The sequence below is a fragment of the Carassius auratus genome, unplaced genomic scaffold, assembly GCF_003368295.1.
Source record: "Carassius auratus strain Wakin unplaced genomic scaffold, ASM336829v1 scaf_tig00002276, whole genome shotgun sequence".
NCBI classification, from domain to species: Eukaryota; Metazoa; Chordata; class Actinopteri; order Cypriniformes; family Cyprinidae; genus Carassius; species Carassius auratus.
In genome coordinates, this window is record NW_020523436.1 from 248853 (window position 1) to 275830 (window position 26978).

The 26978-nt window shown below is 37.3% G+C and overlaps 1 protein-coding gene across 1 annotated transcript in view; it reads right to left on the minus strand.

Annotated features, from left to right (window-relative positions):
• The window catches only part of kif4 (kinesin family member 4), a 154235-nt gene that overhangs the window by 118269 nt on the left and 8988 nt on the right, over positions 1 to 26978 (minus strand). The window contains exons 2-6 of the mRNA XM_026242831.1: positions 24840 to 24963; positions 24632 to 24746; positions 20638 to 20828; positions 20454 to 20543; positions 780 to 946 (exon numbers count right to left, since the gene is read on the minus strand). Of these exons, the coding sequence (XP_026098616.1) occupies positions 780 to 946; positions 20454 to 20543; positions 20638 to 20828; positions 24632 to 24746; positions 24840 to 24962 (686 nt within the window). The 5' untranslated portion in view covers position 24963. The remainder of the gene's footprint in view (positions 1 to 779; positions 947 to 20453; positions 20544 to 20637; positions 20829 to 24631; positions 24747 to 24839; positions 24964 to 26978) is intronic.

A 26978-nucleotide genomic window follows, 5' to 3' on the forward strand; every position in this document is an offset into this window, starting at 1 on the left:
TCATTCTTAATAAATAACATGACAAAGATTATACACTGCTTACTCCATTTTCCCCTATTATACACCTATAAAAGGCCAACTCAATTTAGTGAGTCTCCAAAAAACATTTTAAGTTATCTTAATTTAAAAGAATGCGTGGTTGCAACCCTCTACATTGCGAGTAAATCACTCGCATATGCAACAAATTTTTCTATTGCTAGCCATTGGCTAATAAATTCTTATATTTTTCTCACCCGTGTGCGTGTTCAAGGCTATTATAAGATTAGCACATATTTTCACTCGCTGAACACTGACTGAGTACTTGAGCGATGAGTTTTGCCTGACTAATAAGCTAAGATTTAAGAAACTGTGCCATTTTACTAAGATAAGCTGTTTGGAATCATATGTGTGTGTGTGTGTACTTGTTTTTCTATTCTGGTGGGGACTTAAACCTGAATACACTGAGACTCATGGGGACTCGTGTCACGTAGGGGACCTAAATTGAGGTCCCCACGGGTAAACAAGCTAATAAATTACACAGAATGAAGTTTCTTGAAAATCTAAAAATGCAGAAAGTTTCCTGTGAGGGTTAGGTTTAGGTGTAGTGTTGGTGTAGGGCTATAGAAAATACGGTCTGTACAGTATAAAAACCATTACCCCTATGGAGAGTCCCCACAAGGATAGCTGACCAGACGTGTATGTGTGTGTGTGTGTGTGTATAGTAGTCTGGCGAGTAAAACATTTTTACTGGCCGATATATTGCCAAGGTGTGCTTAGAGGATTGGGTTGCATTTACATACTTGTCTCCTTTGCGTCGCTGCTCCAGTGATATGGTAAAGATGGCATGCGAGCGAGATGAGGCTGCATTCATGGCTGTTGAACCAACTGTTCGTGCAGAGTTTCCCAACTCAAGACAACCCACCATCTCATGAGCAGTGAACACTTCCTTTTCTGTCAGCCCAACAATCTAGACAATGAAAACAAAAACCATAAAGACATCAGCAGTCATAGAAGGCAAATGAAATTTATGATAGTCAGAGCCGATAGCCTTTTGGCCAGTGGACAGCTCCAGTGATCCATTGAAGATCTGTGAAAAGATGTGAAAAAGGAACCAGCTGGTCCGCACAGGTTTTCAAACAGGCTGGTTAATGGTGTTGGTCGATATTGTCATTTTTCAAATCGTCATATTGTCGAAAAAATACTTTCAGACATACTGATGAACTAACTTTAAATGTAAAAATACTTTATTTAAAAGAGCTAGTTCATATATAGTCGGATGCAACGGTCATATCGCACGTCCTGTGACAAATTTGCCCCATCTGCGCATGGAAGTTATCGGTCTATAGCCGCGTTTCCACTGCAGGAACTTTACCCAGGAACTAGGGACTTTGGTTTGGTACTCGTTGTGTTTCCACCGCAGGAACCAGGAACTAAAAGTAAAAATAGCCCTGATAAAAATAGTTCAGGTAAAAAAAAATGCCCCTCAGAAAATCCCTGCTGGCGAGGTAGTACTTTTTCAAAGTTCTGGAACTTTCGGGGGCTGGACTTGCACTAAAAATCCTGATTGGTTCAGATCACGCAGCATTGTGATTTCGACCACCATTTATTCGGATCATTTTCAAAATATTACTGTAATTGTGTCATGAAATGTCATTTTAAAAGTATTTCAGACAAGAATGTAGTTGTTTACAACTCAAATCTGTGGTATATTTATAAAGACTATTTAAAATCTCGGATTTATCTAATTTATCTAATTTATCTCGGAGACTGTACGCTCCATGCGATCAGCGGGAGCTCAGTCCTCATGTATCCTCCGAGACCAGCCTCACCTCGGCTAGACCTTCTGAAAACGAAAGGAGGCAGTGGTATTTGATATCATAATTCATTTTATTGTAAATGTACAGTGAGGAAAATTGCAGTAGCCATGGTCAGCTGACTGATGTTATCAAGTACACTGCTGTTTGCGGAATTATCGGATTTTCGTCGTCGCGTACATCACACTCCCGATTTGAATGCACAAAGTTTGAACTACCGAGGATGCACGTCCAAAATCGCGTACTATAGTATTGAGAAACACGCGCAGACCTACAGTACAGACCAAAAGTTTGGACACTCATTCAAAGAGTTTTCTTTATTTTCATGACTATGAAAATTGTAGATTCACACTGAAGGCATCAAAACTATGAATTAACACATATGGAATTATATATGGAATTATATACATAACAAAATAGTGTGAAACAACTGAAAATATGTCATATTCTAGGTTCTTCAAAGTAGCCACCTTTTGCTTTGATTACTGCTTTGCACACTCTTGGCATTCTCTTGATGAGCTTCAAGAGGTAGTCACCTGAAATGGTCTTCCAACAGTCTTGAAGGAGTTCCCCGAGAGATGCTTAGCACTTGTTGGCCCTTTTGCCTTCTGTCTGCGGTCCAGCTCACCCCTAAACCATCGATTGGGTTCAGGTCTTTGTGACTGTGGAGGCCAGGTCATCTGGCGGAGCACCCCATTACTCTCCTTCTTGGTCAAATTGCCCTTGATGCCTTCAGTGTGACTCTACAAGTTTCATGGTCATGAAAATAAAGAAACCTCTTTGAATGAGTAGGTGTGTCCAAACTTTTGGTCTGTACTGTACGTCACCAGTCTATTTCCCTAATTTTCCCGGTACTTTACACCGCGGTGGAAACGCAGAAAGCAACAGGTCTGAGGAGAAAAAAAAGTTCCTGGGGAAGAAAGTTCCTGGTACAAATGTTCCAGGTAATTTCGGTGGAAACGCAGCATAAATGTCAAAGGTGAAAATGAATAGTAGATTTCAGTTAAAGTCCAACAGTTTAACACTAATATTGGACATAAACAAACAACTTAAATTTAAAGCTTTCAAAAGTTTAATTGAACCGATGCATAAAGCCGGTGTTCTATTTTCCGCATGAGAGATCCAGACGCACACACGGATAGCACGAACGTGGACTTCTTCCATTTATACTTTGGAAAACGTATGCTTATGGTCCGCTCTGCAACAAACATGTGAACAAATAATTGCCCAGAATTATTGCACATCTGGCTGTCTTTATATTCTTTTACTGACAGATTGCACAGGTTCGAATAGCAATGGGCTTCTTCACACTGCCTGCACATTCAATTGTGCTTTTGAAGCCTACTGACTGCACAGACCAAAATGGGAGGCACGAGGCCGTCCGCTCAGAGCCTCCGCGTACACTCTCCGTTGATGATTGGACGTCCTACCTAGCGGGCCATAGCAGACTCGCGGACAAGGAAAGTATAAAAGTATAATCATACAGCGCTCCGGACCGTGCGCACCATGAGTCTGACGTACTGCCACAGAAACAAGAAAGAGATGCATTCTTCTAACATAACTGTGGCATTAAACTTAGTGAGGACTCGTTTAAAACATTGCACATTTATAGGCTGTTCAGATTACTTGTTAAAGTGCAATGAAATACCTTATTTCTGCAGACAATGTAAACTATGTCTGTTTGTGGATGGAGACTCATTCACCGGCTACAGGCTCATCCTCTTGTGTGTGTGTGTATGTATGTGTGTGTAACGCTGTGCTGAAGTGAAATAGCTGGGCAGTTTGAGAGCAGAGTTATAATAGGTTGCCTAATAAAAATAAAAATAAATAAGTTATTATAATTTAATACATTAATAGGAGAATGAGCCTAATATCGTGTTGACTATCGACAGAGACATCTGACATCAACTATACTATCGTCTATCGGCACAACCCTACTGGTTACCACACACGACTGGGGCTGGTGCCTTTCTTCTTGGTGCCTTTCTTCCTCACATATATCATATATCCTACCCTGATGTGATGTATGTTGCAAAGCGAATGTTAACATTAGGGCTGGTAAAAAAAAAAATCGATTTATATAATTAATAGATTTTTCGATTAATCGTTTTTAAAAATCTGGTCGATTCAAAATCGATTCTCAAAGGCAATGAATCAACTTTTTTCCATATTTATTTCCGCAGATATTAAACGTAAGATTAGCGTTAATCTAATTACAAATCTTCTCGACCCTCTTATGTGCCTTGAGTGATGTTACCAACGAACCTGTCATTCATTCAGTTTAAAGCAGTGGTTCTCAACCCGCAGACCATCACGAATTCAAATGCGGCCCACCATATGCTGAATACACACACACACAAAACTTTTGCAACTCACTTGAATAAGTTCAAGCAAATGGAAACACCATATACTACGCAGCAATCATCCTTAATTTAAGAAATGTGGCAAAACATCTCTGGAGAGAACCTCATTATTACATTCGAAAGTGTTCCATATTTGGATCAACAAAGGCTACATTTGTGAACGCACATTTTCAAGTCATGCTCCCGTGCGCGTCTTATAGACTGCATCTTAAAGCCTCTTATACTTTCTGCGTCCGCGAGACCGCTCTGGACCGCTAGGTAGGTGTGACGTAAAAATCGCCATCGGAGAGTGTGTGCCGAGGCTCTGAGCAGACGACCGCGCGGACAGGTGCGCGTGGTCAGTAGTCTTCAAAAGCACAATTGCTCATGTTGAGGCAGTGTGAAGAAGCCCATTGACAATTGAACCTCTGCAATCCGTCAATAAAGAACATAAAGACAGCGATTTGCAATGATTCTGGGCAATTGTTTGTTCACAAGTTTGTTGCAGAGCGGACCATCAGCGTGCGCATTCAGAAGTATAAATTGAAGAAGTCCGCGTCTGCGTCCAGATTGCTCATGCGGAAAGTATAACACAGGCTTTACAATCACAACTTCATTGTGCTGTTACTACATCGAGCCGAATTTCACAAAATTGTTCAGCTCCCGACAGAATCAGGTGTAGTAGAATTATTTATTTCAATGAATCTAATCAATTAGATATCATAATATTGCTATAATATTTTAAATCAGGTTGGTTTGTATTGGTGACGTAATGTGCGTGCGGCCCGCGAGACTTGTACTTCCTCTTACTTGCACTAAGTAATTAAACTGTATGCCGATGACACTTATTTATTGCTCCAACACTTACATTACTGAAATTCATAATTCCCTCCAGCACGACTTTCTTAAAGTTCAGTGTTGGTTGCTGTCCAACAAACTCGCTCTCAATAAGACTAAATCTTACTCTGTTATTTTACAAATTGAGTAGATTTCAGGTTCCGAATGACCTTAATCTTAAATTCATGGACTCATTGCCACTTGTGGCTGTTGGGCAGTATATCTTGGTCTCTGGCTAGATTCAAATCTTTCATTCAATACCCGTATACACTCAATTACAACTAAAATTACTTACAGTTTAAAAATACTTAATTAGTTGCTTTAATTTTTTTGTTTGCAAAAAAATATTTTTTCTCAATTATTACTTCCAATTCTTGATTAGTGATATTAATTTACCAAAATACTACAGCTCCCAATCTTCAACCCCTTAATTTCTAAAAAAGTATATGCAGGTTTATTCTTCGTTGTCCCTTTATAACTCACCACTGCCTTATGTATCACCAATTGTCATGGCTTACTCCATTTTCTAGACGTCATTTTCATTGGTTGTTTGTTTTCAAATGTATTCACTTCAGTTATCCTGATTAGTTTAGTTTACGCCATGCAGATAATTTTTTTTGCTGTCCCTAGAATTAATAAAAAAAAAGTTGAGGCCGAAAGTTGAGAGAGAGAAAACGACAAGCACTTGAGGCAGATGCCACCAAATGTCAAGATAAATTAATTATTTGCTGGAAGGCAAAAAACTTAAGTGAAGATATCAGCAGGGCGGGACTTGACTGCTAAGGTGAGACAGAAATGTAATGATACACGTAGGTTACTGCATTGTTTTCTTTCAAAAAGTTAGGATATTCCAGCTGTAATATGCCACCACTCACTGATCTATATAAATGACATTTAAAATTCTCAGCTCTCAGGTTCTGTCCATTTTATTACAAAATTCAGACAACACCATTTTGGCACCAAAATGTGACGGGACAGATCCCCTTTAGCGCCTTGGTTCAAGTAAACCGATCATCTGTTACTTTCTGTTTAAAGATACAGTATAACTTACCGAAATGTATATATGGGGCAGAGATTTCAGACCTCCGTTTAGGAGATCTGTCACAAAACTCATCATCCGCGTTTGTAAAAAGTATTTTAATGACACGGTTTTGGCGGTTATAGAGTTCTAATGACGGTGTTCAACTATAACCGCCGGTCTCACGGTTATATACTAACCGTCACACCCCTAGATATATATGTATTAGGGATGTCAAATTTCGATTATTTCCATGATCGATCGTCGTTTAAATTAACGATCAATTAATCGATTAATCGTTAACCATAATACTGCAAAATGCGTCTATTGCAGGCACGCAGTCAGCGGTATGACAGGATGTGCAAAAGACACACACACACACACAAAACGCTTTCTCACTTGAATTAAAGAGGTTTTAGTCTGAATAAAATGCTAGTAGCAGGATTATAAAATGAATAGATGCGATTATGATCATTTGATAAAATGAAGAGAGCGCGCCATACTTTTGAGGTCATTTTACTTTGTTGACAGTTTCCAATCCCGCACGGAGAACGCTGAACGCGCCTCTTTAAATGGTTTTGTGGTGCTCCTTGTTGTATTTTAAAGCACAATTGCAATGTTTTCAACTGACATTATTGTATAAAATTATCCGAAATGTGGAGCGCGTGTGACTGCGCTGCACATTAAGTGAACTACATCGGCGCTGCTGCACCAAAACACAGTTGCTCACATTAATTTGATCCTGCTGGATTCTGTCCTAGAAAATGTCCGATTTTTAAAAATCCATCATACAGCGCATTAGATCGTGACAGTGCATGCGTGCACACGAGGATGAGCGAGCGCGGCTTTGGCTAGATTTATTTGGAGGTTATTGCTCATGTCTCATTCGGCACAAATCGAAATGTTTCCATATTCGCAATGTATTTGAATGTTAAACTATTATTTATAATGTAAACTAGGCTTGTACTTAACACGCATTCGCATATAGACGGAAAAGATGATCCTCTTCATATGAGCAAAAACGTCCTTGGAACAGCAGAGAGGACCGGTATACTACGGTCTATTTAAACTGACCAGTGTAACCTTTTAATGTTTAGTTGACATTTTATTTTGATAATGAACAGACTGCGATGTAACTTTGAATCGCTAGAATATACGTGTGCAGCAGGCTCCGGGGCGATCGAAACAGCTGAGACATTAAAAAATATATATATTTTCCGCAAAAGTGTTTACTTTCATTTGTGCACACTCACAATAAAAACAGAAGATTTGTGCTCTTGTAAAATAAAGCAAACAAACAGAATGCGTTGTCATCTTTTTTTTTTTTTTTTTGTGAACTTATGGAGCGCCCACACTTGACAGTTTAAATCCGTTAATCTTAATTAGCCTATTTAAGTCGGATATATTTCGCATAGCCTATTTAAAAAACAAAAACAAAAAAAAAAAACATGAAAACAAATTGTTATTTTTATGTTGGGCCTATTACTTAGTAGGCTATAAATTTTCCTTAAAGCATCCCATTTTGTCCCAGGGCTTAGAACCTGTGCCCTAGTCAGGTCCATGCAGAAACTTGTGAACGATGCTCGGCGTCACCGTTTAGTGACAGCAGTGATAGCTCCAGGAATGTGTCGGTCACAGCGCCTATTAATCGCTGTTTTGAATCCAGCAATTATTTATTTAGAAATGATAAGATCTGATTATGACAAGTGTGGTATAAAAGCTTTGTTTATTAGAGGAATAATAGGTTAACTGGAAAATGTTAGATCGCGACCATGCTTTTGGACCCCATAGTCTTCATTTACGCGGCTTTGTTCTGGTTTGCCGGTTGGTCACGAATTTCCACAAATTCAGTATATTTAAGCATTGTTTCTTTTCCTAAATCTTCATAGTCTAACCCTCTAATTTCCCAGGTTTATTTTATTATCTTTCGCTTTTAATAACTGTTTTCGCATCTCTTACTGTGGTAAACATGGGAATGGAAATTAAAGATTTCATGAATTAAGAATTCGTTCGATTTATTAATTTGTTCCCTTATTTCACTTAAATCATGGGTTATTTAGGGAACAAAATTAATGAAACATGGACAATTGCCACATTAATAATTCGTAGGAATGAATTAACAAGTTGTAGGAATGAATAGACTACCTGTCCCGTCACTGTGTCCCGCAGCCCTGCAAAGCGCACGATATAAAACAGTTATCTGATGAAATGATTAGTAACTACATTTCTATTGCATTTAATGTTGAAGAACTTTTATGTTGTTTCTATTTTAATGTACTTTAAAGTTTAAATCACATTAAAAGCTTAATTTGTACATTGTGAATGAATGATGATGCTTTTATATATCGTCACCGTCACTCACAGCCGCTCGCACGTGTTGAGTCCGCATGAGCCGCACGCAGCCCAACATTGAATCGGTTAACCGACCATCGATAGCCTTAATCGATTGCATCTCTTATCGACAATTAATCGATCATCGATTAATTGTTGACATCCCTAATATGTATTTATGCATGTATGCATGTATGTATGCATGTATGCGTGTGTGTGTGTGTGTGTGTGTGTGTGTGTGTATGTAAGTGAAGTATTTGTACATTTGATTATGCAATATCTGCACCCGAAAACAGTGCTATTTATGATAATTTTTTATTTTATTGCTGACTGTTCACTTGTCTTCAATTATGTTTGAACTTAATAGAAAGTGTTTATTGTGGTATTGAAATTGGAATTGTGAAATGAGACTGCAGCTTATTTACAAAGAAAACAAGCAATTTTATTTTTATTTATTTTTGGCAGGGCAAGTACCGTATATTTTGGACTATAAGTCACACCTGAGTATAAGTCGCATCAGTCCAAAAATACGTCATGATTAGGAAAAAAACATATACAAGTCGCACTGGACTATAAGTTGCATTTATTTAGAACCAAGAACTAGGAGAAAACATTACCGTCTACAGCCGCAAGAGGGCACTATGTCTTCAGTGTAGACTACAGGAGCACTGAGCAGCATAGAGGGCCCTCTCGCGGCTGTAGACGGTAATGTTTTCTATTGGTTCATATCTCTTGGTTAATTTCTCTCGGTTCATGTCAAATTAATTTTGATAAATAAGTCACACCTGACTATAAGTCGCAGGACCAGCCAAAATATGAAAAAAAGTGTGACTCATAGTCCGGAAAATATGGTACAGTTTTGAACCTTAGCATTGAGCTCTGCATTTGAATATATAAGCCAGTCTACTTCAAGGATTTTTAAAGGCCTTTGATTATGTTAAGAAAAATTTAAAATAAATCACTACACAACGTTCTTCATCTTTTCTCTTTTATTTTATTGTAGATCAGTGGTCTTTATAAATCACGTTTACTGTAGATCAGTGGTCTTAATACTAGCCTACTATAAGCAGCCAACAAGTCAAAGGTAATTTCGGTAAATTAATATAAAATAAAATAAAATAAAAAGTGTATGTTGCAGCACATGAAATAGTTACAGCAGAAATTATGTACCCTAAGCATTAGGGCTGCACGATATTGGGAAAAACAATGGAATTGCGATATATATATTGCGATATGAAATCAAATTTTTTCTAACAAACAAAAATGGGGTGAGCAGGCTTACATTCTCATTTTAAATGATTTAAACATCGACACCATCATCAACATCGACACCATCAGTCGAGTCTGTTGTGTTTATTTGCAGTCACAGACACATATTTTTATTAAAGCTCCCGAACAAAAAACAACATTTTATGATGGGCTACGCGGAGCTTATGACCGATAAAATGTTACTTAATAAATACACGATTGTGATAAAGAATAAGAAGCTGACGTCTGATTTCTTCAAGTGGTCGCATTTACCATGTTTACAATGGTAATGTTAATGCCTTGCGTGCATAGTCTTTTGAATCACTTATATTTCTGCCTTATATGGTCATTTATAATCCACATCGGATCAAGTTATTTCAAACACTTGGTGCTGACTGAAATGATCCGCGGCGCTGATGCTCTCCAGACGCAGAGAAACTCTGCCTTTGTTCATAGCCACTCCTCTAGCCCCAGCTGGCCCGCTTCGGCCCAAGGTTTTCGTCGGGCCAAAAAACACTGTCCGTTGGCCCCAAGTAAGCACCAATAGCCGCGTTTCCACTGTCGAGCTTGAAGTGGGCATACTAGTGCGTGCCAGGGCCAGTCGTGTGTCCACTGTCATTTCCGGGGCTTGATCGTGCCTCGTCGGAAACGTGGGGCAAAAGCGGGTCAGCTGGAGCTAGAGAAGTGGTTATGAACAAAAACGGAGTTTCTCTGCGTCTGGAGAGCTCAGTGCTACAGATAAATTTCAGAAAGATAACAGCTTTAACACCAGCATTAAAGACGTCTGATGAAAAATCTGATGTGGATTATAATCACTAAACAAGGCAAAAATATTCATAAGTGATGTAAAAGACTATGCACGCTAAACATTTACGTTACCATAGTAAACATGGTAAATGCAACCACTTGGAGAAATCCGTTGTCAGCTGCTTATTCTCGGTCACAATTGTGTATTTAAATTAGTAACATTTTATCTGTCATAAGTCTCGTCTCGAGAGTTTAGCTTCGCAAAGCATATGTCATTAAAATATAATGTTTTTGTGTTCGGGAGCTTTGATAAAAATAGAGATTATCATTCATTCTAAATGTGACGTATAGGCTACTGTGGCTTCTAATAAACAAACAGACTCGACTGAATAAGCAGGCTATTTCCATAAGCATTAAAAATAAAATATAAATATATTTATTTCTGTGTGATTAAGTCATGATAAATTAATTCATTATTATCAATGGGCCACTTATTCTATAGTAAAAGATCGATGCTTTTGAATTTGAACATTTAATATTTTAGTGTGTTCGTTTTGTGATCGCGCCGCTAGTTCCAGTGACTTATTTCTTTGTTTTCTGATAACTTCTCTTTGTTGGTTGTATTATGTTGTTCCTGAGAGGCGTGTAAAGGGCAGGTTTTAGTGAATCAGGCTCTACAGTGGAAACCCTGCGCTATTCTGGCCTCTGTGCTACTGGCCCGAGGCTATTAGCCCCACCCGGTCCGTTTTAAGCCCTGGCTTAAATGTGGTTAATGAGACACGATCAAACACCGGAAGTGACAGTGGAAACGTGAATGACAGCCAGTCTGAAAGCCAGAGTTAAAATAAACCAGTATCCCGTAATATGAACTGCTGTGAAGAGAGAACTGAAGATGAACACAGAGCCAAGCCAGATAACAAATGAAAGATAAACCGGTTGAAGAAAGAGGCTCACCGGTTCTTTTGCGCTCGAAGTAATGACTTAATTGGAGATGATGGCCCTTGATTCAAGCCTTTCGGTTTACCACGCTCATAACATTAGCACAGAATCAGTTCAGAATCAATCATCAAAAGAACCAGTTCGGTTCAGACGCGATGTGTGTCAGTCTGCTTCATGCTGAATCACGCATGCAGAGTATCATCAGCTCCTCGGTTCTCGAATCGGACACGTCTGACAGAACTGGTTCTTCTGACCCGAGAACTAGTTAATCATTTGTTCATTATCTGGCTCGGCTTGGTTTTCATCTTCGGTTCTCTCTTCACAGCAGTGTGCTGACAGAGTCAGCGTACTGTTTGAGTAAATGAATTACTCCAGGATATTGGTTTATTGGAACTCGGAGGGAATGCCAGCAACGGTGAAAAAGTTCACAGCTTAAGTCATTTTTGGATTAATGCTTATAAGAGACGCGAACCGTTTCAAACTATTCAGTTTGATTCGATGAACTGGTTCAAGAAGTTCCAGTTAATTAGATTCATTCGTGAACCGGATATCACTAAACTGCAGTCACTAAATCACTAAACTTTTGAAATCTCACAACAGGCCCTGGAAGAGAAGACAATGCTGAATAAAGTCGTAGTTTTTGTTATTATTGGACCAAAATGTATTTTCGATGCTTCAACAAATTCTAAATGACCCTCTGATGTCACATGGACTACTTTGATGATGTTTATATTACCTTTCTGGACATGGACATTATACCATACACACAGTTTCAATGGAGGGACAGAAAGCTCCAATAGACAGACTAAATCTAAAAAAAAAAAAAAAAAATAGAATGAGGTCTTAGGGGTTTGGAACAACATGAGGGTGAGTCATTAATCACAGTTTTAATTTTTGGGTGAACTTTACCTTTAATTTATACTATTTAACATGCACTGTGGTATTTTACTGTTTAAACTTATAAACTCCTTGAGATTTTAAAGTCAGTTTAATAGTATTGAAATTCGAAGTTGAATCTTGTGTATATAAAAAAAAGGTTTTAATTGCTTAAATTATTTCTATGAACCAATAATGATATCATTTTTATTCTTGTAGAAAATAAGTGTTTATTCCTTAAGAAAATAAGGAAAGAATAAGGGAAGATCCAAATATTTGTAATGTACAATAATATAGGCCTATATCTGCCTGCCATTAAAAAGTTATCATTTTTTTCTTCTTCACCCATTTATGTAGGCTACAATTATTCTACAAAATAAAAAGTCAATTTGATTTAAAAAAATGCCATCGGCATGATAAAATGTTTACCATTATAGAATTGTAATTTACTGTAGGAGGTGAAAATACTGTGAAATTACAAATGGCATGGAATTTTAAAGCATAATAACTGAAGGTCTATGAAACTTTAGTCAATTAAGCTTTTTTTTTTTTTTTTTTAAACAATGGCACTTACATTTTTGAACTAAAATATTATTTCAACCATAGCCTGTGAATAAAATGCATAGGCTACTTTTCAATAAAAGAACACTTTGAGAGTGTAGTTGCTTATGGTGTTTGGATTTGTACTTCAATATAGAGCCCGACCGATATATCGGCCGGCCGATATGAGCTTATTTCATTTAAATCGGCATCTGCGTTTATAACGGAAACAGAGTCTCATGCTTCACTCATGTTATGAGTGTTGCATAGTTTGCCCACCAGAGGGAGCTCCGCAGTTGCAGAGAGTCTGCAACTCCACTATAGAAGAAAGCGATCAGCCAAGCCACAGAGATGTACTGTTTTGACTGTAATTCTGTCGTTCGTCATGTGAGATGATTTAGTTCATACACTGTATATAAAAACGGTGTGGTAGTTCCAGCTAACGGTCCTATCATTATCACTTCTAAATATTCTGTAACATCACTTACAGATGCTAATGCATTGCTATATTAGATTAGCCACAAAGCTAATACCATGTTTATCAGTGGAAGAGCGCTAACGTTAATAAGAGGTCAAACTATAACTTTAGCATTTATCTCATTCTAAATATATCTGCAGTGCTTCCCACATAATGACCGCGTAAGGGGCCGTTCACATATCGCGCCTAAAAACGCGTGGAAAACGCTATGCGCGCCGCTTTTTCCTTCTCCAAAGCGCTCGGGCAGAAGCGCTCCTGAGGCGTCTGCCTTTGCTAAGCAACCATGACGTGCTCTCTCCATGAAGACGGGGAAATTTCAGCAAAGGATAAATGGATTTGCAGCACTAAAAATCGCTCGCAGTAGCTCTGCTACTAAATTTATTTCAAAATGGCAATCCATATACAGCTATGAACAGCTGTTCCTTCATCTTGGCTCAGTTTTCAATGTTGTTATGGGAAAGGATGAAGCTGATTGGTTAGTTCTTGTCACATGACAAGCACTCTGAAAAGTTTAGATATTTTTAACTCGATGCGGTTTCATTTTTACAGATTGTTTCAAAGCAGCTTTACAGACATAACAGGAAAATGTTGTAATAATATGGTTAAATATAAGTAGGTAATATGTCATACCTATTGCTTGACAAATAAAAAAATAATAATAATAATAATAAGTATATATATTCTATTTTTCTAATTTTTGCCTATGTAGGAGATCCCTGTCTATTATAATTCTAATTCGAATGATGACATGAGTAATGATACATGGTCATATTATTAATACACATGCTTATTCTTTCTCTGTCTCTCTGTCTGCCCTACAGATACCTGAAAAACGTGAATGCTGTAGCAGCAAAGTGTGGGACTACTTCTGCAAATACTTTACCTTTAGTATTATAATTTATTTACAGTACACACACAGACTGTTAAAACCAGCTTCAACTGGAAGAAAGTAAAAGTGTTAAATGTTTAAAATCAGACTGTTTTTAGATCATTAAAAAATATATACTTTTGATGTGCAGTTGTTTAGTCATTGAGACAGTAATCTAAGGCTTTTTTTTTTTAAACATAAATCCCTTCTGGAAAATGGTTTATACAGCCCACATACATAGAACAGGCAGATATTTTGCTATTGAATGTTGTGTAAGTGCAGTTTATAGGAAATGGGTCTAATATCCAGTTTATTTTCAAAATCAAAATATCGGCTCTTTGAGTTAATATCGGCCCCCAAAAATCCATATCGCTCAGGCTCTACTTCAATATAATGAGGTCCAAGTTTGAGAATGGCTTTTTTTACTCTCCATTTAACAGCATTAACTTACAATAAAATACGTCTTGCTTCAGGTAGACTGAATGCTTTCCTGCCTTGCTAAATGTTGGGCTTATCAACAAGTTGCATTCGCCTCTAACTGATTTTGTAAAATCAAAACCGTGGACTGTGAAGCTCGGTCATTTAGCAGACAGCATTTCAACAACGTAGCCAAAAAAGACCGAGTTCAGCTGGAGGGGGTTGGGGTTTTTGGGGGGTTGTTCTGTATAGCTTGTGGGGGTTGAATTTGCAGAGCAGGTTTTAAGCAAAGACAAGTCATTTTGGTTTTAGGAAAACTTTGAAGAAAGGTTTTGATTCACTTCAAATGTTCACTACTGTATAGCGGAATAAAGTTTATTATTTATTATAACTTGATTTCAGACAAAGTTTTCACCAATGTTTACTTTCCTTAATATATTCTAGTGCTATTTTTAAGCTTTAGCAATAATATATTCATTATCCAGTTTGTGTCTGAAAGGGTTAAAAAATTAATTGGTTCTGATTTTTTTTTGTTACAGTTACCGTTCTTGGCTACGTTTCTGATAAAGTTCTCTCTTAGCACACTATGAAAACTCTAAAGGTATAACTGTTCTGGGCGTGTTCCCTGAACTATACCATAGGAGGCTGCTTAAGATATACATCCTTACGTGCAACGTTACCAAGTGCCATCCATGGCAGTGGTGCTGAATTCGTTGAAATAGATGCCTCGAGAATCAATTATTCATTCTGTGCAAGGGCTGCTTCACTGCATTATGTGAAAAAGTGGTACTCTTTATACAAAAAAAAAAAGGTGTTATCAAAATATTTATTTTAAATGAAGACAGGAAACTCTTTCCTGTTAGAATGCAGTGAATTTTCGTGAAATGTTAACTAGGGCTGGGTATCGACTCCAGATCGATTCGATTTTCGATTCTCTATTCGATTTTCTATTAGAGCTGTAATCGGGCCTTGAAAGTTAAGCCCGACAGGACCCGAGCCCGACAGATTTCGGTCCGAGCCTGACAAGTAGATTTTGATTGACAGCTTTTTAAAAGCTAAAATATCCCTAGGTATAGGCTCATTTAGCATATAAATAGGCCAACGACCAAATAAAAACAAGTCTTAAAACATTTTAAGTTAAATTGTAAATTAAAAAGATAAGACAGAGGAGAAGATAGGACATGGGATGCCAATTTAATGAATTTAGCTTCAATGCTATCTAGACCAGCACCACCGTTTGAAGAGAGTCCACTTATATCCTGCTTCACATCAGTTGAACTGACCTCTCTAAAAGAGAAGGAGCTCCCAACAAGCTGGATTGGAGGAGACATAACCGAGTCCTCTCTAAAAGAGGAGCTCCAAGCAAGCTGGATTGGAGGAGACAGAACTGAGTGAGAAGGAAATTGTTCTTGAGGTGTTAATGAGAAATGCTGACTAAAGGCATTAGCTATAGCAATATTGTAAAATATAGCAAAAATGAGACGCAGCACAGGAAGAAGAGATGATGAGGTTATGCTGATCTGTGATATGACTGTCTCTTGGCAAGCAGCATTGTAAATGCATTCAATTATAGTGTATGCTCTCTTCTAAACTAAATTATTTAAAATTGTTATTTTACTTAAAATAAATTTAAGAAAAAACGAATACTTAAAAAAAATAAAAAAATCGAAACGATGGTGTCACAGTGGAAAAGTAATGCAACCGGTGTTGCAGCTTAAAACCAGTAACACACCGCGGCAAGCCTAGTTCAAGCGTGTTTCAGTATTTACTGGAAAAAAAATCATAATGAGCAAAAATATGCCAAAGTGGACCGCTGCACTGTTGGCTGTTTCCAGTCAATGTGTGCGCATGCGGCACCAGCACGATCAAACAGCTGAAACAGAAAATACTCTATTTTTGGTCACAAAGTAAAGGCATACTTTAAAAATGAAAACCGTTAGCAGTTCTTGACAAATCAAGAATAATAACAGAGTTAATAAGAATTATTTCTAAATAATGGACCGTTCTCATTTAGCTCTGCAAATGGAACATGAAGATTGTTATTTTTTTAACCAAGAATGAACCGAAATGAAAACAGTTCGCTTTTAATCCGTGAGCGCATATATTATATATTATAGGCCTTATATGTAATGACTGTTTAGTAACAATAGCATGCATAAGAGCCTTTGTGTAAGGGTCTCTTAAAATTTTTGATGAGTAGACTGTAGCCTACTAGTCAGCTGCAAATATGTCTTGACCCCAAAAAAATTACGTCTCAGTGGTTTACAGTAGTATCAAATGTACTTAAAAACATACTAAATGTTTACAAAAGTTTGACTCCAAGAAAGGCCCCGTTTTCAAAATGGCAGCCGCCAGGTCCTTAAAATGACCATTACTCCTTTGTATTCCTCCTAGACCAGAAATATTGGTGCCTGATACATGTTCTGGCCATGTAATATTCTAATTAGCATTTTTGCATGATAGATAAGTGATTATATTAATTTTATTATATTTTATTTATTATAAATATTTTACATAACAGGTTTTACTCTAAAATTGGTATACAATTAAAGCCTTGTGTCTAAATAAGTTATGTTACAAATTTGAATTTAGGGCGTCATACCACACACATCCACTGGGAGTCATAAAAACTATTTTGAATTTTGCTTAATGATTTTTTCTCTAGATTTCTCTGTGAATTTCACTTCTATCTCAAAATAACCACCAAATATGAAATCCTGAGACTCAGACCTTTCCAATGATATGTTTGTAGCCAAGATTATAAAAAGTTTTGGTTCTAGAAGACCGTAATGCATAGTTTTATGACACTTGACTCTGCCCACTAAGGGGGAGGTGACCGCCATTAGATTTTAAAGTACCGTTTTCACTTTCAAATGATATATGATTTATGATGATTACTAAAAGATTTACTAAAAGACAACAGAGAAAAAGACAACAACAAAAAAGATTGCCAAGCAGGTGGGACAGTGACAATTATGGGGTTAATTTCTTTTACCAAGCTCCTCACCTAGTGGGTGGTGTCAGGTTTTGTATTACACAATTTATTTGAACTACTTTATAAAAATAAAAAAAATTTGAATCTTGAAAAAACACATATCAGAAAGTTCTGAGTCTTACGGTCCCATCTGCAAACTGTTTTTTATATTGTTTTTTTATAAATTTGATACAGGAGAATGCATAAAAAAACACCAAAAAGAGACACCAAGATTACTTGACTAAGTCAAATAAATAAGGAGTTTAAGGATTTTTTTAAGGATGAAGGATATTTTAAGGGCGCCCTGCCCGTCTTGGACACCATCTTGGAAATTACACATTTATAGTGGTTAAACTTTGAGGAAACTTTTAGTGTGTTATTAAGGACACCTAATACTACAATACACAGCTGAGAAACCTTTTGTTAGAATTTTTTAGGGTTAGGGGTGTTTTATTTTCATATATGCAGATGCCTATAAGACTATCACACGTTTTGAAATGAACTCATTGTACATTTTCTAGTGGTTTTTAAGCTTTTTTAGCTTATGTATAGGTAAACGCATATATACAGGGCTGGACATTAACACTTGTCCGCGACAAGCAGTTTTGTGATGGGGCAAGAATTTTAAATTATTTTAATAACAAACAATAACTAGGGGAGCACCGAAACTTTGGCGAGAATGATTCTGATTACTTTCAGTGTAAACTTTGACTAATAACATATTGACAGTATCAAGGTCACATCAGTTGAGGCTCGTGCAGCCAGTCTGACTCGCAAAGAAATCAAAACTATTAGCGCAACAGCACACACAAAGATACAAACAAACAATACTCCTGTAAATACAAAAAATATATATATTGTATATAATATATGCAACATCACACAACTAGGGGTGATGTTTTCCCGACTTTCAGCTCGACTGCTGATGTGTTATTGATTTTTTACAAGTTTAGTTGAAGTAATATTAACTGACTGACATTTTAGATGCATTATTGTTTTGCTCCATTTTCACTAACAAAAAAAATACAAATTTTTCCCCCGGAAAAGTAACTTTTTTTTTTACTCTGACAAGTGAATGATTGATTTACTTGCCCAAAGGACAAGCTCATGTCTAAGCTTAATGTCGAGCCCTGTGTGTGTGTGTGTGTGTGTGTGTGTGTGTGTGTGTGAGTGATTGTGAGTGTGAGTGTGAGAGAGAGAGAGAGAGAGAGAAATAGATAGATAGATAGATAGATAGATAGATAGATAGATAGATAGATAGATAGATAGATACACTTATATCTAAAATCTGTCAGTAGGTTACTTGTGTATAGGTTTATACTGTATTACTTCATTGTGGTATGTCTGTATTTATGTAGCACCATGGTCCTGTGAGACACGACATTTTGTTCCACTGCATGTCCCCATATTAGGGATGTGCGTTTTCCGCAAATATTTTTTTTTTGCAAAATTCGAATATCATTTTTATTTATTGAATAATTAGAGCAGAATGAATATTCGAATGTTCGACTATCCGTGCACACCCCTACCCCATATGTAGGAATGACAAGAAAGCTCAACTTGAACCTTTAAATGAAACAGCGCGTGTCTCCTCCACACCAATGTGAAAACAGCACGACTGCAACAGCGAGAATAAAAGTTATGCCTTCTATGCCTTGGCTGCTGTTATGCAAATCTTCCCACATTGTGACGTAGACATGGGGGCGTTTTAGGACGGTGTGGTTGACTTAAATTTTATAAAGAATATTTGGATATCTTTGGATATGAGACTTTAGTCTTTGTAACTTTACAGATCTTCTTTATGCACCAAGAGCTTGTAACACTCCAAAGAAAAAAAAGAAAATCTGAGGGTGCTTTCTCTAGTTCGGTTAATTTGGACCGAACCAAGGGCAAACAATTATACATTGTAGCATTTTTCAGCCTTTTTGGTTCCTTTTTACACCACACTGATTGCTTTGGTCCGAACCAGTTGAAACAAACCAAAATGCAGTCACATGACAACAGCCACATCACTCATTGGCCATGACGTATTTCCTAAACTGCTTTTCTATTGGTTCAGAATTTGAGTGTGGGGAAAATTCCAACATAAGAGGAAAAGCCAGCAAACAGCACTGAGACAACACAACTGTGGAGAGACGACTCTGCCGGCTGGTTTTGTCCCTGGCCATAATCTATTACATTGTTTGTATACACCACAATATGCAAACAATACATTTCTATGATAAAGCGCGGATGCAGCTTGAAAACAACATTCTAATGCACTGCAAACGGCGAGCGTGCATCACTTGTAACTTCAAGCGGAGGCGTGCATTAATTCTTCTTAACTCTGAAATGCTCGTGGTCATCAGACCAAATTTCTATATGGCTCCGCACCTCCTCACTACTCCAAGTTTTCCACGAGCTGCGATGCTAAAGTGCAAACTGTCAACAAACACTACCTCACCCCATAATGAACAGCGCAGCTGACTACAGCTGCTGGTTTAGACCAAAATGATCAGTACTTTTTGCAGTTGGGTCTGTTCGAGGTCGGATCACGTTCTCACCACAAACAAACCGCTCCAGAGTTTGTTTGAAAGCGTAACGAGACCACCTCTTCAAGCAGGTCTCGGTACACTTGTTTGGTCCACCTTTGGTGCGCACCCGAGTGCGATTGCTGCTTTCACACCTGGCCAAACGGACCACACCAAAGGGGGAAACAAACTCTGGTACGATTCAACTGAACTAAATGAGGCAGGTGTGAAAGCACCCTGAAATCGCATCAAATGACGCCTTTAAAGTTTCAAATATGCAACAGAAATGGCAATGCTTACCATTTAGGTAAACTGGTATTGGCACCAGTGTGACAGTCTGCAACACACGTGCAGCACGATTCAAATATAGGGGTGGTGTTGGCGCAGTGGATAAGACACATGCCTTTGGTGTGAGAGACCCAAGGTCGAATCCACTGTGAGACACCAATATGTTCCTGAGCAAGTCACTTAACCCCTAGTTAAGTTAACCTAATTATTTGATCACCCATTCCTTATTAGAAGTTCTAAAACTCACTTTGATGCCATCTTTAGGATCCTCTCTGATACTGATGATGGGTTTTTCCTTTGATGTGCACAGCAAGTCCAGGATCTCTTCATTGTAAATCTAAGTTTAAAAAGAATAACACCCTAGAGTTACACAAATGGAATATCGACTTAAATCCATAAAGGATAACAAGACGACACAGAAACATTTATACCTCAAGGTAAGATACAGCCAACAAAAGTTCACAGTCTGCACATTTAGACTTTTCTTGAAAGATTCTTCGTATCACTCGTGGGATAACCCCAACCGTGGACTCGTTCTCTTGTTCTGATGTGTATGTACCACCCATAGAGAAGGTCTTCCCTGACCCTGTCTGTCCATAGGCCAAAACAGTGGCATTATAACCTGCAAATGCAAACAATGAGGTTAACAAAAAAAAAAAAAAAAGTCATGTGAAATTTCTCAAACTATCCATTTAACAATAAATGGTTAAAGTTGAATTAATAAATAAGTGAAGTTAACGATGATTTAAAAAAAAAAAACTGACCAAAATGTGCTGATTTTTACTCAAGCACTTTCAGTGCCTGCACACCCGGGTTTGTTTGAGATTAGAGTTCATAACATTTGAATGACTTTTACATACTCGAGTACACACCAAAAACAGAGTTTGAACAAAAGATTCTGACAGTATGAGAAGTAAAGCGAAAATATCACAGTTTCACGGTATCATGGTATTGTCATTACAGGCTCTATAACGCGTTATTTTTAAATGACTGGGTGAAATGTATTTTTCTTTTTTTTTTTATTCTGCTAAACATTTTCTTTTTGAGCAACATACAGAATATTGGGAACTAGGGATGTAAACAATTAATAGATTATCGATTAATTGTCGATTAGAGATGCAATCGATTAAGGCTGTCGATGGTCGGTTAACTGATTTAATGTTGGGCTGCGTGCGGGTCATGTGCACTCAACATGTCCAAGTAGCTGTGAGTGACGGTGACCATATATAAATGCATCATCATTAATTCACAATGTAATAATTAAGCTTTTAATGTGATTTAAACTTTAAAAGTACATTAAAATAGAAACAACATACTTTGCAGGGCTGCAGGACAGATAGACTATTCATTCCTACAACTTGTTAATTCGTTCCTACGACTTATTAATTTGTACTAATTGTCCATGTTTTATTAATTTTGTTCCCTAAATAGCCCATGAAATCAAACTAAGTCTTAAAGGGTTCATTCACCGAAAAATTAAAATTGTGTCATTAATAATTGACTCATATCGTTCCAAACCCATAAGACCTCCATTTATCTTCGGAACACAGTTTAAGATATTTTAGATTTAGTCCGAGAGCTTTCTGTACCTCCATTTAAAACGTATGTATGGTATACTGTCCATGCCCAGAAAGGTAATAAAAACATCTTCAAGGTAGTCTATGTGACATCAGAGAGTCAGTTAGAATTTTTTGAAGCATCGAAAATACATTTTGGTCCAAAAATAGCAAAATCTATGACTTTATTCAGCAGTGTCTTCTCTCCCGTGTCTGTTGTGAGCGAGTTCAAAACACAGCAGTGTAGTGATATCCGGTTCTTGAACTAGTTCACCAAATCGAAGTTCTAGTGGTTGTGTGAATATATGAGCATTTACAACCAATTTAAATCCATTTTAGAAAAAAAAGTATTGTGCTTTTGAAGCCTTTTAACTTATAGCGCCACCTGTGGTCCAATCTATATGAATTTGCAAAAAAAAAAATTGAGAGTCATCTCAGACGTGTACACTAAGTTTCGTAAAGTTTTGAGTTTTTGTTATAGCTAACCAAAGGAGAAAATTTCAAAAACATTTTTTGATAATTATTGATCTAGAGAGTCCAGGGAATATTACTTCAGTGGTTTGATTTAGATTAAGCAAAAAAACTTGGACAAGTTCGCAAAAATAGGTTTTTAATACATTTGTTAATATTTACTGAACAATTTGATTGACAGCATTAGTCCCAGAGGAAAAGTTGTTCAGACTGAGGAGATCTAAATTAAATTTAAATTTATGCATTTAGCAAGTCCAAAGCGACTTACAGTGCATTCAGGCTATACATTTTTACCCATCATGTGTTCCCGGGGAATCGAACCCCGAACCTTGCGCTTGATAGCACAATGCTCTAACAACTGAGCTACGGGAATACTATCATATATGAAGTTCAAGTATTTGTATGAATATATGAACATGTTCTGTAATTTCAGGTTTTAGAATTTCAGGTCATTTTCTATTGAAATCTTGTGTTTTTTAGACCTTTTTTACTATTATAGCGCCACCTATGCTTCGATCACCATGAAACTTTATATGCTACTTAAGAGTCATCTGAGATACTGTTTCACCAGGTTACGTAAAGTTTTGAGTTTTCATTTAGGTTTTATAGGCTTTTGGGGATATTTGGCCATACCCATTTAATGAATTACACCGTTACAAGTAACCTAAGGACACATTTTAAATTTTTTTGATAATTATTGATCTAGAGAGTCCAGAGAATATTACTGCAGTGGTTTGGTTCAGATCGGGGGGAAAACCTAGGACTAGTTCTCAAAATTAGGTTTTTAACAATAATAATAACAAACATGCCCACCAAGTTACGTCCAGATCAACCTCTGTTAACCTTGTCTAATAGGTGCTCAGAATTCATTGGCAGATGACGGCCATGTTTTTTTAAGAGACGCCAATGTCTTCATAGATCCTTATGGCACATTGGACAAAGACACTGCATACCAATTTTCCAGTCGATTGGACCAACGGTTGCATAGATCTAGCCATTTTCATGTTTTTTTCCATCTTATAGTGCTACCAAAGGGCTGATCTTCGCAATCTTTTTAATTTGACCAACCAATAAGCTCTTACACGTGTACCAAGTTTGGTAAGAATATCTCAATCCGTTCATGAGTTTTAGCAATTTTAGTAAAAAATGGCCCCTGCACCTATGAACGTTTTGGCGTCCCTATGCAACGGTGAGTTGAAATTTAAAAAAAAAAAAAAATTGATAATTATCGATATTCACTGTCGGTTCAGTTTGTGATATCGTTACACCCCTATTTATTATATTATATTATATTATATTATATTATATTATATTATATTATATTATATTATATTATATTATATTATATAGATGGGTAGTTGACAAATGGCCAAGAAAAAGTACTTTTTTTGGAAAACATAACTTAAGAAAAAATATATATATTTGTGGAGCATGAAAACTGCAGCGGTCACTCATTTTTTCAATGACTTCACATATTCTGTTCACATTTTCACTCAGCAGTACTGTAAATGTGTCCTATGGTGTGACATTTAAAAAGTACTAAGAAATCATATTAAATAACATTAAAAAATACTTACGACGGAATTGTTCACATTATTAAAACATTTTCTTAAAGTGATATTTATTTTGCATAAAAATACTAATTAGAATCATTTTCATCATGAATAGATGAAGTTGATAAACTTTTCCCTACGAATGTCAAAACTTTTTCGCCAACCTTACAAAACTATTTGACATTATACCTAAGAGGAGATATTGTAACTCCCCTAATGACAAACTTGACTTTTTTTTTTTTTTAAGATATTTTAAAATAAGTATATTTATCTGATGTTTTATGCTTGACACACCATAGGACAAAACGTCACACCAAAGGAAAAAAGATAGTCATTGAAGTGAAGTGAAAGTGACATACAGCCAAGTATGGTGACCCATACTCAGAATTCGTGCTCTGCATTTATCCCATCCAAAGTGCCCACACACACACACACACACACACACTGTGAACACCCACCCAGGGCGCCCGGGGAGCAGTTTCGGGGTTCACGGCAAGGGCACCTAAATCATGGTATTGCCATGAAAATAAAATCCCTAAAAACATTGCATAACATTCATGAACACCATTTCATCTAAAACATACTTTTGTTTTATTAATAAGTTTGTCTCTTCCTTCCTACTGCTTTAATGTTGAATGTATCCAATTCCCTGAGAACCTTCGTTTCATGATATCAGTGACAGTGGAAAACTGACTGGGCCTAGCATGCACTAGAATGACAGCTTTAGGTCCGACAGTGGAAACATGGCTATTGACACAATGCTGGTGTGACCAAATATAGCCACTTTGGGCTGCAAAAATCCGGGGGGAAAATATCAACAATTGTAGCAGGACTGCTTTACAAACCTCTAAAAAGACCTGACAATAATGGAGACACAGCAATGTTGAATACTTCCTCCTGCTCTGTTGTGGGGTCAAAGACATAATCATAGGTGAAAGCCTTGTCATTGCCAACAATCACCTGAAAGGAAAAGAAGATTTAATGAATAATTAACAACATGATTTTTTTGATGCATAAATGTTAATGAAATAGGCAAGGTCTCATGACACAGACCTGAGGTTCACCGGGTACAAAAGTGAGACAGCACTGACATCCTTCATTAATCTCTTTGGAAACCAAAGGCCTGCATCTCAGCCCAACCCTCACAGGAATTAACTTCTCATCCTCCTTGGTCATACTGGAAGAGCAGATAAAGTCACCAATTACAACCCGAACTCACATATTGTCTGAAAAATCCAGTCTGTGCAAAGGAAGACAAGCTCAGACTGGATACATAAGCATTGGCATTATCTTATCTTAAAGGTGTTTTAACAGTTGTCAAAAGAAAACAATAATTCATACCACATTGTGGGAACTATTTATAACTATACAAAACGGATGATGCTCCTCATAACTTTCCTTACTCAAAAAAGTTCTCTTTTTGAGAACAATAATCTTTTAATAGTAGAGAACAATACTGCCAAATCAATATTTTTAAATCAATACAAATTCAGTCCAGGGTTTCTCATATATTGATTTATTTGTGGTGGGCCAACAAAATATAAAAATTGACTGCCACAAATAAATTAACTTTGTTCAACAAACATGAGCACGTCAAGTTTCACTAAAGCCCCTTTCACACTGCACGTCTGAATGGGCAAATTGCCGGAACATTGGTGGGTCGCCTTCTGTGTGAAAGCAAACATGTCCCGGGATTGACCCCGGCATCAAACCTGGGTCGGGGACCTAGTAACATTGCTGGGTTCAATCCCGGGACGAGCGCTGTGTGAACAAAAGCCAGATCTAATGCAGTGTCATAGTGATGACACACGTTCGTTCCAGTTAGTACCTCACTTTCCGCGCTGACGCCGAGATCGTGCACCAGCTTCAGTGAAAGTATAACGTGCCTAACATTTTCGACTCGTACATTACACCCTGATGTCACATGTCATTACGGGATCTTTACGGGTTGTGTGTGAAAGCACGCACATATTCCGGGTAATCACTAGCAGTGTGAAAGTGCAAAATCTAACGACCCGGAACAATTGCAGGAACACTTTACCCATGTATTTGCTGGAGTCGCAGTGTGAAAGGGGCTTAAGAAGAACTGGTTAAATCAAATGATACATTCCCCAACCGGACATCACTAGTACATCACTTCAGTTTTTTTTTTTTTTTTTTTACAGTTTTAAGCCTCAGTTACTGTGCACTCTTGAAGAGAGTTTTATCATTTTGACAGTAATAACTGAATCGCAACACACAGTTTAGGGCAGAAATGGTTAGTCGACATTATCGACAAAAAATTGTCGACAAATATTTTTGTCAAGTAGTCGTTTGATTTAATTTGACCTAATTTAAAGCCTGCAAAAATGCGGTTTGACCAGTGCGGCGCTATAGTGGCAGAAAGTAATTCAGCCCTTCTCGATGCAATTCAAGAGAAGAAAAAACAGCACTCAGCGAGAAACTAGGGCTGCACTTTCTCAAGTTTTTTATTAACCGTTAACCGAGGCCCTTAGCGGTTAATACTCGGTTAACCATAGTGTGCCATAGTAACCATAACCATAGTAATTTCCGGACATTGGCCGAAAAAAAAACAAGGAATGTCCGACAAAATTTAATCTCTCCGGTCAAATTGTCCTATTAAAACTGCCTAATAATGCCGCCCATTAACACAATCTGAATTTGAAAATAAGCCTAAAATGTATAAGGCAAAAGGTAACAAGCAGACTCCGCGGCCGCCTCGCTAAGGCTATGACTATGACTATGTTTGACACGTACAATATTTGAAAATCGATAATTATTTATTTATTTATTTAAATTACATTTATATCTGAATTTATGTCAACCTATAGACTTTCAAATATCAAAATGTCATGAATTAATATGTATTTGTGTACAAAATGACATATAAACATATTTTCCTATTATACTTTGCCTGGAAACGCTTCCAACAAGGCGTCGGTTCTATTTCTAGCATGCACGCGTCGAGCCGGGCCTGACCCGCGCGTCTCACGCAGGCAGTCGGCAAGCTCTAATCTGTTAACATGGGAGCCGAATTAAAAACAGACACGCCATGCAGCTGAGATGTTTTCGCCACGCATCCAGTGTGTCCTGACCGGCCTAATGATGCCCGGGTGTTGGCTGTTGAGATTACAACAACGAGGTTGTACTTGAAGTATATCTAAGCACTGTATTGCAATACTTGCATTTTGC